This window comes from Prunus persica, chromosome G7, assembly GCF_000346465.2.
Source record: "Prunus persica cultivar Lovell chromosome G7, Prunus_persica_NCBIv2, whole genome shotgun sequence".
Lineage (NCBI taxonomy): Eukaryota > Viridiplantae > Streptophyta > Magnoliopsida > Rosales > Rosaceae > Prunus > Prunus persica.
Genome location: NC_034015.1, coordinates 6,726,975 through 6,742,990, shown reverse-complemented (window position 1 = coordinate 6,742,990; position 16,016 = coordinate 6,726,975). Strand labels below are relative to the sequence as shown.

Sequence of the window (16,016 nt, the reverse complement as noted above, 5' to 3'; positions counted from 1 at the left end):
CACCTCCACTAGTGTGTGTATGGAAAATGTGGAATTATTAACGACACTTGGTCAAGGCCGATGACATACCATAAAAAAAAACATCGGTCGTTGTCCAGTCCGCTATTTCTACTTCCTCCAACTGTTGTTGTCGCTTCCGGATGAGATACAACCCCAAATCAATGTGCTGCAACATGTTTTTCTTGTCAATCTCATAATCTATGTACATTAAAACAAATGCATAATCAATTACACTTACATCTCCTTTCAGCCAACCATCAGCTTTCACGAGGGAAGCGAAGAATTCAATCTCAGCTTCCACGTTGCCAAATTGCATCACCAAATTATGAATATAAAACAGTATTAGAACACTGTATATTAAAAATTATATACAGTCATGCTTCTATCTTATAATTGCAAGGGACTTACTTAGGGTCCTGGCGCCATTCCCAACAAAGTTTCAGCAAATTCACCAGATCATCATGCGGAATCGCCTTCATTGGGTCTAACATCTTCAGTCCGGTTGTCTGTGCCCCAGTTTTTGGAACCAATTCACTGCCTTCAATGATCTTCCACATAGGAATGATCCTCTTCCTTTTCCGTAATTGGACCCCTTGTGCCACAGCTTTACCTTTATCATTCAACCACACGTTCAACTGAGATAGCACAGCTGTAGGTTCATCCAAATCAATGTCCCCGACAGTAAACTCAAGCAGTGTCCCCTCCGTGCTCTCGCCAATGTCACCCCCAAGCAACATAACTTCATTATCTTCTTTCTCACATTGGTTTCTTTGCACTTCCTTTTCCTCACTTCTTTGTGTTTTCACTTCCTTGCCCTCCCTTTTTTTCCTTTGCAGTTTCTCTCCCTTACTGCCTTTTCTTTTCACTTCCTCTCCCTCACTGCTCTGTCTTTGGGCTTCCTCTCCTTTGCTACTTTTTACTTGCACTTGCTCTCCTTCACTTGTTTTCCTTTGCCCTTCCTCTACCTCACTTGGTTTTCCTTGCACTTCACCCCCTTCAATCCCCTCCTCTTCCTTTTCCTCTCCCTCATTTCTATTACTTGGCCCTTCACCCCCTTCAATCCCCTCCTCTTCCTTTTCCTCTCCCTCATTTCTATTACTTGGCCCTTCACCCCCTTGAATCCCCTCCTCTTCCTTTTCCTCTCCCTCATTTCTATTACTTGGCCCTTCACCCCCTTCAATCCCTTCATCTTCTTTTTCCTCTCCCTCATTTCTGTTACTTGGCCCTTCATCCCATTGAATGTCATCCATTTCCCCATATCCCTTAAATAGATGTGAGACGACACAACGATTCGTCCTCTGTTTCAGTAAAGCTAGGTCCCTCCTTACTTCCTGCTCAAACTGAGGACCTAAACATTGGTACAACAGTTTTTCCATCCGTATAACCTTTAAGTGAAGGACGTCTTTTTCCCGCTTTACTTGAAACAACTCGGACCTCAACAAGCTTACCACCTTGTTCAACTCATCAAGATCACCACATGAAGAAGGAATTGACTCTGCCGAGACAACAGCAGGGCGATCCTGTGGCCAACTCCAATATGGCTGTCTCATTTCCTCTTCACTGGGACATAGCGCCCGCAACTGAACTGACTGTTTCAGAATACAGACAAGAGTCATATTAAATCATTCTACTTCATAATTTCATTCAATCTTATCAATAGTTCCAAGGGCTGCAAACCAAACCTCTTTGCTCTGGAAAAAATAATTGTTCAACTTTCTCATCTCTGGAACAGACGTAGTAGTACTCCATCGCAAAATACGCGGGACAGCGGTCGGATCAACAACCTTGCAGTAATTCAGGTCCGCCATTCTAGGAATTAATTCATATACCCAAATCTACACAATTCACAGGACAAAAGTCATTATTTATGTTTTAAAGAAAAACAAAACATAACTGACATGAACATTATTACCATGTACCTGGAAAGCATACGTGAAACCTTTAAAACTCCAGCCACTCCTTTGTGCTTCACCATGCTTATTCTTCTTGCCCTTCTCATTTCTCCGGCTTGTTCCTGTTACCTTACTTTTCCCCTTCCCTCTTCCCTCTTCATTTTCCAAGCTTTTCACATACTTTGTTGGTGCAGAAAATAGACTGTCTTGGGTTTTGTCAAAGGACACCGAACCCCACGGATACCTGTTGAACACATCCAAGTCCTCTACAAGGGTCAGGTAATTTAGATTGATGTTCAAATGTTTGTCCCTTCCCAAAACCACTAACTCAGCAAAGTAAACAAGAGCTAGCTTGTAGATGTCATCTTCCTCTGTGCACCTCAGAAATGCTTCTTCTAAAGCATTGCATGTAATTCCTTCGTCTATAAAATATCTTTTCTGAAGTCTGATTTCATCACTCTCTCCACTGGAAACTTCAGGCACTTCCCTAAAACGAAGCCCTGTGATCAAACAGAAATCCTGACGAGTGAACTGAGCAACGTCACACCCTAATAAGAAACTCAGTCCATCCAAGTCTTTCACACCTTGCCCCGCTACTCTACGCAACACAACCCCATGCACAATCTGCCCGCTAAACTGAATCTTATCTATATTCAGAAGATGGCCAAAGCATGATGTCTTGAATTGTTCTAATTGTTCCGCACTCAACTTCGCTCGAATTGCAGCTAGAGATGAATTTGCATGTGAGCAGTTGTTCACCCGTGACGAATATACCTCTGCCTCTGGCCATACCAGCTCCACGTTGGATCCCATTTCCTCAAATACAATGTGAAATAACGTGAACACATATACTACCACGTATTTGCACAATCACAACTAATCAACCAGGCACATTACAAATTTTACAAAGTACATGAGCATAGGGATTACTGATCACAGGCTTTAACATCATCAAAGCAATATGACAAATTTTGTGCAAATACCTGTTAATGCAATGATTATGTGAATTACAAACAATTTCACGTGTTTTATTTATGGATCCATACTCGTGTGAGTGCAATGTAGGCAAGTTCTGCACTTCACACACATGACAATTATTGTCATCTCATACACAACACAAAATAAATAAATAAGAAATATAGTGGAAGGAAGCAAAGCAAAGCATCTACTCTGCTATCTGCTTGCTAAGCAATTGCCACATCCTTCTTTCTTTCTAGCTTTTTCTTCAGTCACCCCCAATCGTCATAGATCAACCTTCATTTCAAATGCTTTGCACTTTTATTCATGAGTTTATTATTATCTGTTCTCATTTCTCATAGGCAAATTTAGTAACAAATGAAATAATATTTATTTCACAAAATATATAAATTCTAGTGCCAGAGAGGTACTCTTCACTCTGCACTGCTTCAAATGTGGAAGGTTTTGAGCGCCTCCTCCAATTTAACACCATTATCTTATTCATATCATTACTAACATGTTATTCAGACGTTATTGACATGTGATTGACTTTATTTTCATTCGTTTTTTAACATATACCCAAGCAAAAATTAACATGCAATTGAAGCACAAATAAGATATGCCAAATCCAACAACATTGATGGTACAAATTGGGGAAAACCATTACTCTAACCCTAAACTCAAATTCCTTACATTACTCATCAAATGCTTTGCAGTTCTATTCATGAGTTTATTATTATATGTTCAAATGTTTCTCAGGCAAATTTAGTAACAAAGGAAATCATATTTACTTCATAAAATATATATATATATATATTCTACCACCTCTTCTTAATCTGCACTATGCACTGCTTCAAATGTGGAAGGTTTTGAGGGCCTCCAACAATTCAACACCATTATCTTATTCATATCATTATTGACATGTTATTCACTTGTTATTGACTTGATTTTCATTCTTTTTTTAACATATACCTAAGCAAAAATTAACATGCAACTGAAGCACAACGAAGAGATGCCAAATCCAACAAAATTTATGGTACAAATTGGGGAAACCCATTACTCTAACCCTAAACTCAAATTCCATAAATTACTCACCAAATGCTGGTTATTGCAAGGTGTCTATGTGGGGTCTTTCTGTTTCTTTGCTCCACAAATGGAACCTACCACTTCCAACGAATACAGCTTCTCCCCTTCCCCTTCCACTGCTTCGCCCCTTCATTGATTTGGAATCCACACCTTTGCCCCTTCTACTCCAAATAAATACTTTTTCAGGGTCTGGAGAACAGAGTGGTGAATCGTTGCCTTCAACTGTCATTAGCCGTTGCCTTCATTGGGTATCTCAGACCTCTGGGTTTTAGAGAGATGAGTTCTTTCTGTTCAAACTTCGAACTTGCCTCTTCTTCTTCTTTTTCGGACGTGTTTCCCTCTTCTTCTTTTTGGACGTGCTGGATATTCAATTCGGGTTTGGGTTCCTCACCTACCCAATTGTGATTCTCCCCAGCCCTTGGATTGATCTGATGGCTATAAAGTGAACTCCTTATAACTTACCCCTTATAACTTTCCACTCATTATAGTCTGCGCGATATATTGAGGGACAGGACCGTTTCTACACAGGGGAAGGCTGGTCAGCTGCCCAGCCCAAATTTTTTCAAAAAACATATTGTCTGCCAGCCCAAATTTTTCCAAAAAAATATTGAATGTGCAGCTTTTTTCTTCTTTTGTTTTGGCTACAACAACTTCTCCTCTTCTCTACAACAACTTTTCCTCTACTTTTCTTGACATATAACTCTAAAAAATACATGAACTTTTGCTTTAACCATCAGATCTGCTCAAACATTTGAATGATACATAAATGAAATCCAGTACATGAATTATAATACACTTCAACACACTTGGAATTGAAATGGGATTGTTTCTCAAGAATTGATGAGGTTTGAGATGTGGAATTGCAACTTGCTATTCCAAACTTCAAGAACTAACTCTGTATGCACATCCTCATAAAATTCTTCAGAACAGAACTCAACCTCCTCGTCAATGTGCTGAAAATAGGGAAACAATATTAAACTAGAAAAATAATCACTACTACAAAAAGTGAAAAAGACGATCAGAAAACAACGACGGTCTAAGTGAAAACCGTCGTGGTTTTTAAAAAGACGACGGTTCTAAAAACACCGTCGTGTAATACAACCTTAGACAACTAAAAAATGGAGATTCAAATGGTTGTTCAAAAACAACGACGTACCTAATTAAACAACCGACGTCTATTTGAAACAGATTTCCGCAGTGTAAAATCAATGCCAACAAAGAACGGCAGAAGTTATGAATCGACCGACGTAGAAAGTAAAAACGACGATTTCAATAAAAACTGCCGTTTTTACTCATAAAATAACACGACGAGGTTTTCGTATAAGACGCCGTATAATTACAAACAAATCCACGGCTTTAAAATACAAAATATCGCCGTATTAAATTAATGTACAACGACGGAAAATATAAATATATCGACGTCATTCTCGTATAGTTCTACGACATTATCTGTAAATCGTACAATAAAATTTAACGTCGTATTTATTCATTTTATACGTCGTACCTTTAATTTAAACCGTCGTCTTAATAAGAATTTTTGTTAACAATTTTTTTCTTTGATTTTCTTATCCTACGTCGGTAGATCTACTTAATGACAAGAATTGAAATAACCACGACGGTTTATATAGAAAACCGCCGATATAATCAGATTTGTCTGAGATCCCAAGGGTTACGAAATCTTACCAGATGGAACTCTGTTCCACATCATAATCTTAACAGATGACACAGATTTGCAATCAGAGAGACAATTTTTTGGAAGTTGATGATGTGTGTGCGTTTGTGTATCTACAAATATTATACCTAACGTCGTTGTAAATTTGCAATCAGAGAGACAATTTTCAACGACGGTTATATTATACCTAACGACGTTTAAAAAACAAATCAACGTCGCTCAACAAATATATTACGTCGTCTTAGTCTTACTTAAGACGACGAAAAACGACGACAGTAATACAAAAACAGTCGTTGTTTTTATATTCTTATTTTATTTAAATCTGTCATCCAAAAAAGAAACTTTACATATTCCAGAACATTAATTTCCTTCATTTTAAATTTCCTCCGGAAAAAAAAACTCTATTTATAACGCACTGTAATTGAAAAATAAACTGAAAGGTCACGGGAAAAAAAATTCTATTCATAATTTAAAAATTCAAATCCACGTCGGTTATATTAAACCTAACGACGTTAAATGAAAAGATTCCACGTCGCAAAACAAATATTGCGTCGTGTTAGTTAAAAACGACGGCATAACAAAAAACCGTCGTTGTTTCAAACTGAATTAATTTAAAATTTCTTATGGAAAGCAAAATCTATTTATAATTTCCTCGGGTTAGTAATATTGCGTCGTGTTAGTTTACAAATTCTAGAACATTAATTTCCCTCATTTTAAATTTCCTCGGGAAAGAAAAATCTATTTATCACGCTTTGTAATTGAAAACTAAAACTGAAAGAATTCGGGAAAAAAAACTCTATTTATAATTTAAAAATAAAATCCACGTCGGTTGTAGTACACTTAACGACGTTTAACAAAATAATCTACGTCGGTAATTATAAATCTACCGCCATCTTACCTTAATATAGACGACGAGAAAAGACGACGGTAGAACAGAAAACCGTCGTTGTTTCAGTTTCTTTAACAGTTTGGTCCTTTATCTTTCTGCAGGACTTGTATAGTTCAAAGCATTGACGATGTCTTCATCATATCTCCCAGCAACTACTGATTCGATTGCTCATGCTTTAGAGGCCATCTGAAGCCATTTCTATTCTTTATCGCATTCTTGAAACCCATCTTCTTCTTCTGAAGCTCTACGGATAAAGGAAGAGGCTATCACAAATTTGACGGATCTTCTTAGCCAAGAAAATCAAGCAAATTTCCCTGAGAAGCGAACTTTCCTTCGACAGCGAGTGGAGGCCAGGCTTGCATCTCTTTTGATGGAAAGCAAGGAGTATTCAGAAGCACTAAGTGTCCTATCAGGCTTGATCAAGGAAGTGAGAAGGCTAGTTGACAAGCTTCTTCTTGTGGACATATATTTGATGCGAGTAAGCTCAATTTCTCTTTGAGAAAGACATCCAAATTATTGTCTTTGAGACGTGAGAGACAGTGTCTCTGAGAGAGGAAGAACTTGGAACCCTAAATGTAAACCGAAAATGAATGAAAGCAACAAATTTATAGAATAAATTTTTAAAACCAACGGCGGTCCTTACAAAAAAACCGCCGTTTAAATTGTAAAATCAACGTCGGTATGACCGACGTATATTACAGAAATCCACGTCGGTACATTAATAAAAACGACGTGTTAAATAATCTACCATGACGCGAGTTATTACTTATGTACTTTAATTTTTGAGTTTACTACGACGGTACCTACAACACTACTGTCGTATTTATTTACCACGTCCGAAGTTAAATGTACCGTCGTATTTATACGTCGTAGTTATATGTAACCGCCGTATTATTTTTTTGAAATGGTTTTATATGTAAGCAACTTTTCGTCTACCTGACATACACATGCGCTGTTTCCAAACCCGATTAAAAATTTCAATCTCCCAGAGAAAACTTTTAGACTTTTTTCCTTGTCAGAGCACTGTCAGAGTATCTCATCGTCTTCCTCTCGTCTTCTTCATCGTCTCTGAACTTAAACATAATCTTCCTCTTGCTTTCATTGCACGCAAAAGGTAAGCTTTCATTTTCACTATTTTGGTTGCTGTTTTGCATGCTCATACGTTTTTTGTTTGAAAAATCTTTTTACCTTTTTTCTGGCCAAAATCATTTTACTTCTTTCCAAGTTCGATAAAATATACAGACAAAGAGGGAAAGTTTCCAAATTTGAAGACAACTACCTCAACTAAATAAGACGACGGTAGCTTCTAATTTACGTGGTTAAATATGTAGACCACGACGGTTCGTCAGTCGTTCTAGCGTCGTCTGAAAATTGACAAAGTTGTTTTTAAAATTATAGTCTTTTTTTATTTGCTTGTTTAATTGCAGGTTTAATTTCTCTGAACAATGGTTTTTGTTTTTCCCTAATTTGATAAAATATAAAGAAAAAGAAAGTAGGGTTGGTATCTAATATAGACGACAGTATCTTATTGTTTTACGTCGTGTGAATGTTAATACCACGACGTCATATTAAAATACCGTCGTCTATATAAGATTCCAAAACTTTCTTTCTTGGCCTTGTATTTTATCAAATTAGAAAACAAAAACCATGGTTCAGAAAAATCAAATCTACAATCAAACATTCACAGAGAAAGAAAGAAGGGTTTTGGATCCTTATATAGACGACGGTATATTACTACTGACGTCGTGTGAACATCAATACCACGACGTTATATAAATATTTCGTCGTTTATAGTTAATTATCACGTCGTTTATAGTTAATTATTTCGTCGTTGTTTAATTACCTTGGTTTTAAACATTTATTACGTCTGAGATTATTTCATTGCGTCGTTTAAAATCATATCATACGTCGTATTTTATTAATAACCGTCGTTTGTGTTCTTAATCTTTTCCTGAAATATTTTCACTTGCAGTTTTGTCTGTAAAAATGGTTTCTCACCAAGACCAAAGTAAGGATTCTGGCTCCAAGAAAAATGGAGGTAAGGATCTTGGAATGGTACCTCCTCAAGAGAAGCCTTCGAAGAAGATGAAGTCTTCGAAGAAGATGAAGTTTGCTTCATCATCTGCTGAGACAGAACCAACCAGCACGACAACAATCTCTGATGATTCAAAGTCTGGTCGAGGTATGAGCACAATGCCTCTTGTTGTGAAGAGAAAACTTCAGAAACTGAGGCCAATTGTTGAGTACAATAAAAGGGGGAAAGGAATTGGCGAAGCACATAGTGAGATGTAGTCCTACATTGGTGTGTTGGCACGCTCCAGAGTTCCACTTGTGGACATGAAATGGGCTCAAATCCCCAAGGATATAAAGGAGCAAATTTGGGAAGCAGTTGACATTGCTTTTGTGGTAGGTCAAGGGGGCAAGAACTCTGTGTTAGCTTCTGCTGCCAAGAAATGGAAGGATTTCAAGTCTATACTAACGAGGCATTATATCCTTCCATACACCAATGACAGGGAGAGATTAAGCCAACCCCCTGAAACATATAAATTCATAGAGAAAGCACAATGGGATGCCTTTGTAGCTTCAAGGTTATCCAAAGATTTTGAGTCTGTGCATTCTCAACATGCACAGATTAGGGAGAAACTTGAGTACAATCATCGATTGTCTCGAAAAGGATATGCTGGTTTGGAGGATCAATTGGAGGAAACCATGCCTGGGGTAGAAATTGATCGATCTACCTTATGGAAGAGGGCTAGACAGGACAAACATGGTAACATCCCGAATCCAAAGGTGGCAGAGAAAGCAAAATTAATTGTAAGCCTACTCACTCTGTTTTAAATTTTTATTAAACTGTGAATAATTCTTATTACGTCTTATGTTATATTTTGCGTCGTGTGAATGATATTACCACGTCAAAATTTTTTAAAAAACGTCGTTAAAGGTCTAAATCAGGAATCACTACTCTATTTTCTGTAATTATAGCATAAGATGTCGGTGGTTCATTTTCGCGTCGTTTGTATTGAATTACTACGTCGAAATGTTTTAAACAAGGTCGTTAAAGGTGTGAATATTGAATCATCCCTCCGTTATCTGTAAATAAAGCATAAGACGTCGGTGGTTTATTCATTTCGTCGTTTTAAAAACTAACCACGTCGGTATAACTACCGTCGTGATAAATTATAATAACGTCAATTTATATGTTATTGCGTCGTGTGAAATTATATAATACGTCGTTTGTATATAAATAACCGTCGTGTGTTTTTGTTCTTATTTTTTTATATATCTTTGTTTTAGGATGAATTGCAAAACAAGTCTCGGAAGGCAAAGTCACTGTATCTGGCAGCAATGATGTGCTGACCATGGCTTTGGGCCCCGAGCATCCAGGCAGAGTGAGAGGAGTAGGTGCTGGGATCTCACCAAGGCAATATTTCAATTTACCCAAACCACAGAGAGTGAGCTTTGACGACCGTTTGAAGGACAGTTTAAGAGTTCTCCTTCAAGAAGAGACTAAAAAGATGGAAGCTAAGGCAAAGGAAGAGGCTTTAAGGATGGAGGCTAGAACGAAACAATTGGTAGAGGCTGAGAGGGAGCATTTCCTGAGTCAGCTTTCCCAATTAATTCTCAATTTTGATCCAAGCATGCTTAAACCCAGAATTAGCCAAAGTCTCAAAAATCCAATGTCTGACAAAGCAAGCTGCTTTGGAGGTGATGTGAGATCCCTACATTTTGAGGATGATACTGCCAAAAATGGGAAACATCAGGAAGAAAAGGTAACATATCTGAACTTTGAATTCTCTGTTTTTTTAAAACCATTAGACGTCGTTATTATTAATAAAACCGTCGTTTGAAATACATACCACGACGATTTTAAAAATAAACCGTCGTTTGTATTTCAATACCACGTCGTATTTAGTTTACTTATTTTACACGCCATTAAACGTCGTTATTTTTAAAACTTTGTGGTTTTTAGACGACGGAGTTAGTCATTCCCGCCGTAATAGATGAAGAGAAGAAAGAAGAAAAACAAGATGAAAAGGAGAAAGAAGATGACGACCAGGTATGTTCACATAACTTTGCCTTTTTTATTTGTTTTTCAAAATTCCAGACGTCGATATTTTTCTTTAAACCGTCGTTTGTTTACAACTTAGACGGCGGAATTTTTTTCTAAGACGTAATAAATTATTCACCACGACGGTTTCTTCACCGTCGTTTAAATTCTTTTCAGACGACGTTTTATTCCTTAAACCGTCATTTTTATTGAATTACCACGTCATTTTTTTTTATTTCTTTAAACAGGTTATTAAAGTTGTTGATTATTCAAATATGGAGGCGCCATCTTCTTTAAAATCCCTTTGTCGTTATGTGGAAACGACCCTCGTGCCTCAGGATAAGACCCTGCACTTTACAACTGATAAGGAGGTGTTTGGTCTAGAGCGCGATACCTTCCTCCTGCCTGAAGATATTACACAATTTGCAGGCATGGAAGAAATAGGAGCTACTGTCATTGCTGTATATATGAGGTTTGTCATTCTAAAATAATACGTCGTTGGTTTATTTATTGCGTCGTCTTAACTAACTAACCACGTCGTTAGTATGTACCGTCGTGATAAATATATTATAACGTCGTTGTCTATTTCAGTACGTCGTGTGAAATTTTATAATACGTCGTTTTGTTATACATAACCGTCGTGTGTTTTTTTGTGCTGACTTGTTTATATTATTTTATATATTTAGGTACTTACACGATGTTTTGAAACAAGCAAATATGTGCAGCATGGTTGGCTTTATCGACCCTGCTACAGTTAGTGCCAGCTCTGGCACAATAGCTGACAGATCACGACTACTAGCAGCTCGACTTCAGAGGACTGACGGTGAACAGATTTTCCTGATGCCTTACAATCCAGGGTTAGTCTCCTTAACAGGATTTTGTTTTTATGATTTTCAATAAATGACAGCGTATAAACTAACCACGTCGGTGTTTTATTTTATTGAGTCGTTTAAAACTACTAACCACGTCGGTAGTTATTTATCGTCGTGATAAATGTATAATGTCGTCGATTGCTACTTTATTTCGTCGTGTGAAATATTATAATACGTCGTTTTTGTAAATAACCGTCGTTTTTATATTAATTTTGTGCAGCCGTCATTGGATCTTGCTGATTGTAAGAGCAAAGAGAGAAACCGTCTATTTTCTGGATCCTCTGCCAGAAAATCGTGTGGTCGATGAAGAGGCCAAAAACATCGTGAACAGTGCTATAAAAATTTATAATTCTCACATAGCCAGATCAGGCCGTAAGGCAGTAATTTGGAAAACTCTGTCAGGCACACCAAAGCAACCCAGCAGTGTCGAATGCGGGTATTATGTGATGCGCTTCATGAGGGACATCATCATGGATCCTTCCTTGGGGTTTGAGAAGAAGGTAAGAAGAAATTACCTTTATACATTTTCGTCGTTTTTTGTATTATCAACGACGGTCATGTAAAATTACCGTCGTTGAATAGATATAGTACGTCGGTTATGAAAAATATCGTCGTCTGTGATTGAATTTCTTTTTATTTATAAACCCCAATAGTCATTGTTTATGCAGTATGCCAAGGGAAAACAGGAAGCGCCACACCCCCAAGAAGCAATTGATGAAGCCCGGAATGAATGGGCAGAGTTTGTTTGCCTTCACCTGGAATAGGGGAATTATTGAACACTTGATATTTATGTATAATGTACAAATTTTGTCTATAATATATAATGTAAAAATTTGTTGAGGTTTTCTTAAATTAAAAAAAAAACAAACATACAAATTGCGTAACCGACGTGTAATATTTTTCCAACGACCTAATAAAGTCAAAAACCGTCGTTTTTTGTTGTTTCGTTTTAAACAAATCCGACGTAAAAGGATATTTAGACGACATTCTTTGAACAATTGAGTCGTTTATGGTTTACAACGTCTTCAATTTCTTAAGGGTTCAGGGTAGTACTTTGTAACGACAGCGGTTATGTCGTGGAATATATATTTTACGTCGGATAGTTAAATATCCGCCATGGTTTCTCATTTAAACGACGTCATTTTAACAACTTAGTCGTCTATTACAATTTACAACGTCTACAATTTATTAACACCGACGTGGTTTGTTGTTGTGATAAGAATATTTTATTATTTTTATATCAAAATATTCAAAATAAATTTAAAATAAATCAGAAAAATGCAAAGTCAACTCCTATGAAGTCATTGATATATTTTCTTCTCCCTAAACCTTGAAAAAATTCATTTTGAATAACAAAAATTTAAAATGACCATCCAAAACAAAATTGTTTTGATGAGTCATAAAATCACTTCTAGTTTTATGGTTTAGGGTTTAGAGTCTAGGGTTTAGAGATTAGGGTTGTTATTTATTGGGGTTTATTTTTAAAGTATAATTTTTGGGTAGTCTAGGGTATATATTAGGCTGTAAAACCATAAACCCTTTTATAAACTTAATTTTTAAAATTATATAATTTAGTTTTAAGGGTTTAGGGTATTAATTGTTAACGACGGTGGTTGAGTCGTGGAATACATATGTTACGTCGTGCAGTAAAATATCCGACATGGTTTCTACTTTAAACGACGTCATTTTTGACAGGACCCGACCCAATTTCCGCTTTGAAATTCGAGCCAAGCCCTGTGCGTGTCCGACACCTGGCAATTGTCGGGCACAATGACCTCTTTACCCTTCCTGGAGATAATTATGGTTAAAACTTTCTCTGGACTCCTGCTTTAATTTCGGCAGAGACTCCCCTGTAATTTGACTAAACCCAAATTTTCCACCTGTCAAACAAACTGATAAATCCACACCAACTGCCAGAATAGGGTAACTAAATATTCACCAGTTCTGGTTATCTAATCCAACCAGATATCAGAGCAGTTACTAATTGTTTACAAGAATTTAAGTAGGTTACAAGAAATCCTACAGCTTGGAAATAGCGTGGGAGCTAGGAGAAGGCCTGGTGGTGGATTCCTGCACACTCGACTGCCTGGGGGGCGCAAAACATTTCAAAGTGTGAGTGGACCAAAATAAAGTTCTAGAAAACAGTATATGAACATAATAACCCCCACTGTAAAAATAATGATAATCATACGACTGAATATTTAAACTGCACTTGAATTATGATAAGTCCAAAGCATTTAGGTAAACATATATATACCGTTACTGCTCGATATTAAGAAACTCAAGTAAAATCACTGAAATCAATATTTGCATAATTGCATTGACATTCCTCTAAACTGAATATGTAAACTGCACTGAATTAGGGTAAATTCGAGCATTCACATAATATATACATCTATATATATGTCCAGATGTAGGATATGCTCAATACTAAGGAAATATTGAGTAAAATCACTGAAATCAATATTTGCATAAAAGCACTGAAATTTTTTTTAAAACTACCACCTAGGTGTACCCCTGTAAAACTGTCAAATCCTCTGTAAATCCGTCAATTCCCCTGGCAGGTCTCGGCGACACATAGTGTATCCGAGCCGCAAACTGGCAGGATTCAGGAGACCGTAGTCAACCTGATCCGCAATTCCTGGCAGGATTCAGGAAACCGTAGTCAACCTGATCCGCAATTCCTGGCAGGATTCAGGAAACCGTAGTCAACCTGATCCGCAATTCCTGGCACTCACGGTCCGGGCATCCCCAAAACTCGTGAGGCAAATGTCAAGGCACTGACGTAACTGAAAGTAAACTGGATGTCTGTAGACATCATCATATCCGAAGGCAACATAAACCGAAGGCAATCTGGATGTCCGTAGGCATCGTCTTATTTGACGGCAACCTGTTTCTGTAACCGGGTATCCACAGTGGTTTAAGAAAATATTAACTGCTGAGAAAATATCAAATATAAATATCATAATATTTCTGAAAGATCTGATGACTAACTGAATCTTTATTCAATCTATAACTGTGCTGCCCTTTTTATCTGATAGAAAACTCAAACTCTGCTTTCTATAATTCATGGTGGTCTAAAATAATTATCTTGGATAAAATCTGACATCCTCTGTATTCTGATAAAATCTGAGCTAGATATTTCTGAATCATAAATCTCAAAGTCTGTTGTCCAAATAACTTTAGCAAAATCAGCTAAGCAATATATAGAAGGAATCTTTAAATTCATAGGAATAAATCACACTGAATAAAACTGATTCAGAAAATCATTTAAAAAAAGAAAGGTCCACTCACTGCTGGTCCGAGCTAGCTGGACCTCTTGAAGGTCCCTCCTGTGGTTCAGTTTGGCCTCTGATGCCTGTTTAACCATGAATATTCAATTACTAAACTGCTCAATAAAAACAGTAAATTAAATACCCTGACCCCCGGCTCCTAGAAATACGTGCTCTCATTGTAAAGTCAACTCTATGTCCAGAATGGCCTTAAAAGACCGGAAACCTTACAAAGCGATAAACTGTTAGACCGGCCGATCCGGAACCCCGTGGGGTCCACGATCTCCGATGGCCGATCTGGGATTCTCTAGAGGTTCCTCACTGTGTAAAACCCATGTCCTGCGAGTTTGGTCCGAAATGGACGGTCGGATTGGCCAAAATCGCGCTATCGCTTAAAACCCTAACCCTAGCCCCAGGGTTCGCGATTCCGGAGTATCCGGGACTCCGATTTGCAATCCGTCGAATCCTACGCTATCCTGAAACAATGTAGAACACCATATCCGAAATGGGGTGCGATCCAACGGCTAGACGACGATGCAACCGGGAATCGCATATTATGGAAAATCCGTTCGGGGCTCAAACGGACTCCGAATTGAGATCCGCGAAATCCTGCGCGCTCGTGATGGCACGAGGGTCTCAAAACTGGCCAGAGCCGTGCCACCACCCTGTCCCACGCGCCGCCACACGCGCGGACCGATCGGGTGTCCAAAGCGATCGGGTGTGCCGAAAAAAAATCTTGGAACCGAGACTCCAAACTCCTACCCTAGGTAAAACACCCCATTTGGAGTCACTTTTGTTCTTGGACAACCCCCAAAAACTGGCCGGAGGTGGCCGGAATCGGAGACCCAAAATCGGCAAAAACCTAAGTTGGAATTCAGTTGAACTACGCTCAAAATTAACGAAATCCTACTTAACCAACAGCTAGAGCATGGAAAATAGATAGAAAACCATACCTTACTCGTCAAATTCGGAGAAGAATTAAGGGAGAACGAGCTCCCAAAAATTGACAGAAAAACTGTTGGAACCGGCCTGTTTCGTGGCTGTTTCCGGCTACTGCAGTAGCGGATGGAGGCTGAGGTGGGGCAGAACTGATAGAGGGAAGTGAGGTGGTTCGTTTGGGACCGGTATCGCCTGAAACAGCGGCCCGTGTTGGGAGAAACCGCTGTCTGAAGTTGGCTCGTCCAACTGGTCGCAAGGAAGAAAAACTGGGTTTATAAAACTGAACTTCGAAATATTTACGGTTCTGCCACTGAGACTCTTTTGACCATAACTCCTTCGTTACAACTTCGATTCGGGTCTACTCCATGTTTACGAACTCGTTTCGCCAT

The 16,016-nt window shown here is 38.1% G+C and overlaps 2 protein-coding genes across 2 annotated transcripts; both read right to left on the bottom strand.

Annotated features, from left to right (window-relative positions):
• Window positions 2,023-2,705, bottom strand: LOC109950350. Its single transcript, XM_020568919.1, has 2 exons — window positions 2,137-2,705; window positions 2,023-2,047 (listed from the first exon to the last, which is right to left on the bottom strand). Exons 1-2 carry the CDS (start codon window positions 2,703-2,705, stop codon window positions 2,023-2,025), a joined length of 594 nt encoding a protein of 197 aa, XP_020424508.1.
• LOC109950349 lies at window positions 13,293-16,016 on the bottom strand. The gene is made up of 4 exons (XM_020568917.1): window positions 15,928-16,016; window positions 15,642-15,873; window positions 14,711-14,774; window positions 13,293-13,502 (listed from the first exon to the last, which is right to left on the bottom strand). Exons 1-4 carry the CDS (start codon window positions 16,014-16,016, stop codon window positions 13,405-13,407), a joined length of 483 nt encoding a protein of 160 aa, XP_020424506.1. The 3' UTR covers window positions 13,293-13,404.

Bases quoted from the DNA above. Each gene is read 5' to 3' on its own strand.
- LOC109950350 (XM_020568919.1), bottom strand. From the start codon at position 2,705: ATGGGATCCAACGTGGAGCTGGTATGGCCAGAGGCAGAGGTATATTCG. The intron at 2,048-2,136 runs GTATCCGTGGGG...TGGAAAATGAAG, and splicing joins GACTTGGATGTGTTCAACAG to AGGGAAGAGGGAAGGGGAAA.
- LOC109950349 (XM_020568917.1), bottom strand. From the start codon at position 16,016: ATGGCGAAACGAGTTCGTAAACATGGAGTAGACCCGAATCGAAGTTGT. The intron at 15,874-15,927 runs GTAAATATTTCG...CCTTGCGACCAG, and splicing joins AGAGTCTCAGTGGCAGAACC to TTGGACGAGCCAACTTCAGA. The intron at 13,503-14,710 runs GTGAGTGGACCT...TGCGCCCCCCAG, and splicing joins CCAGCTAGCTCGGACCAGCA to GCAGTCGAGTGTGCAGGAAT.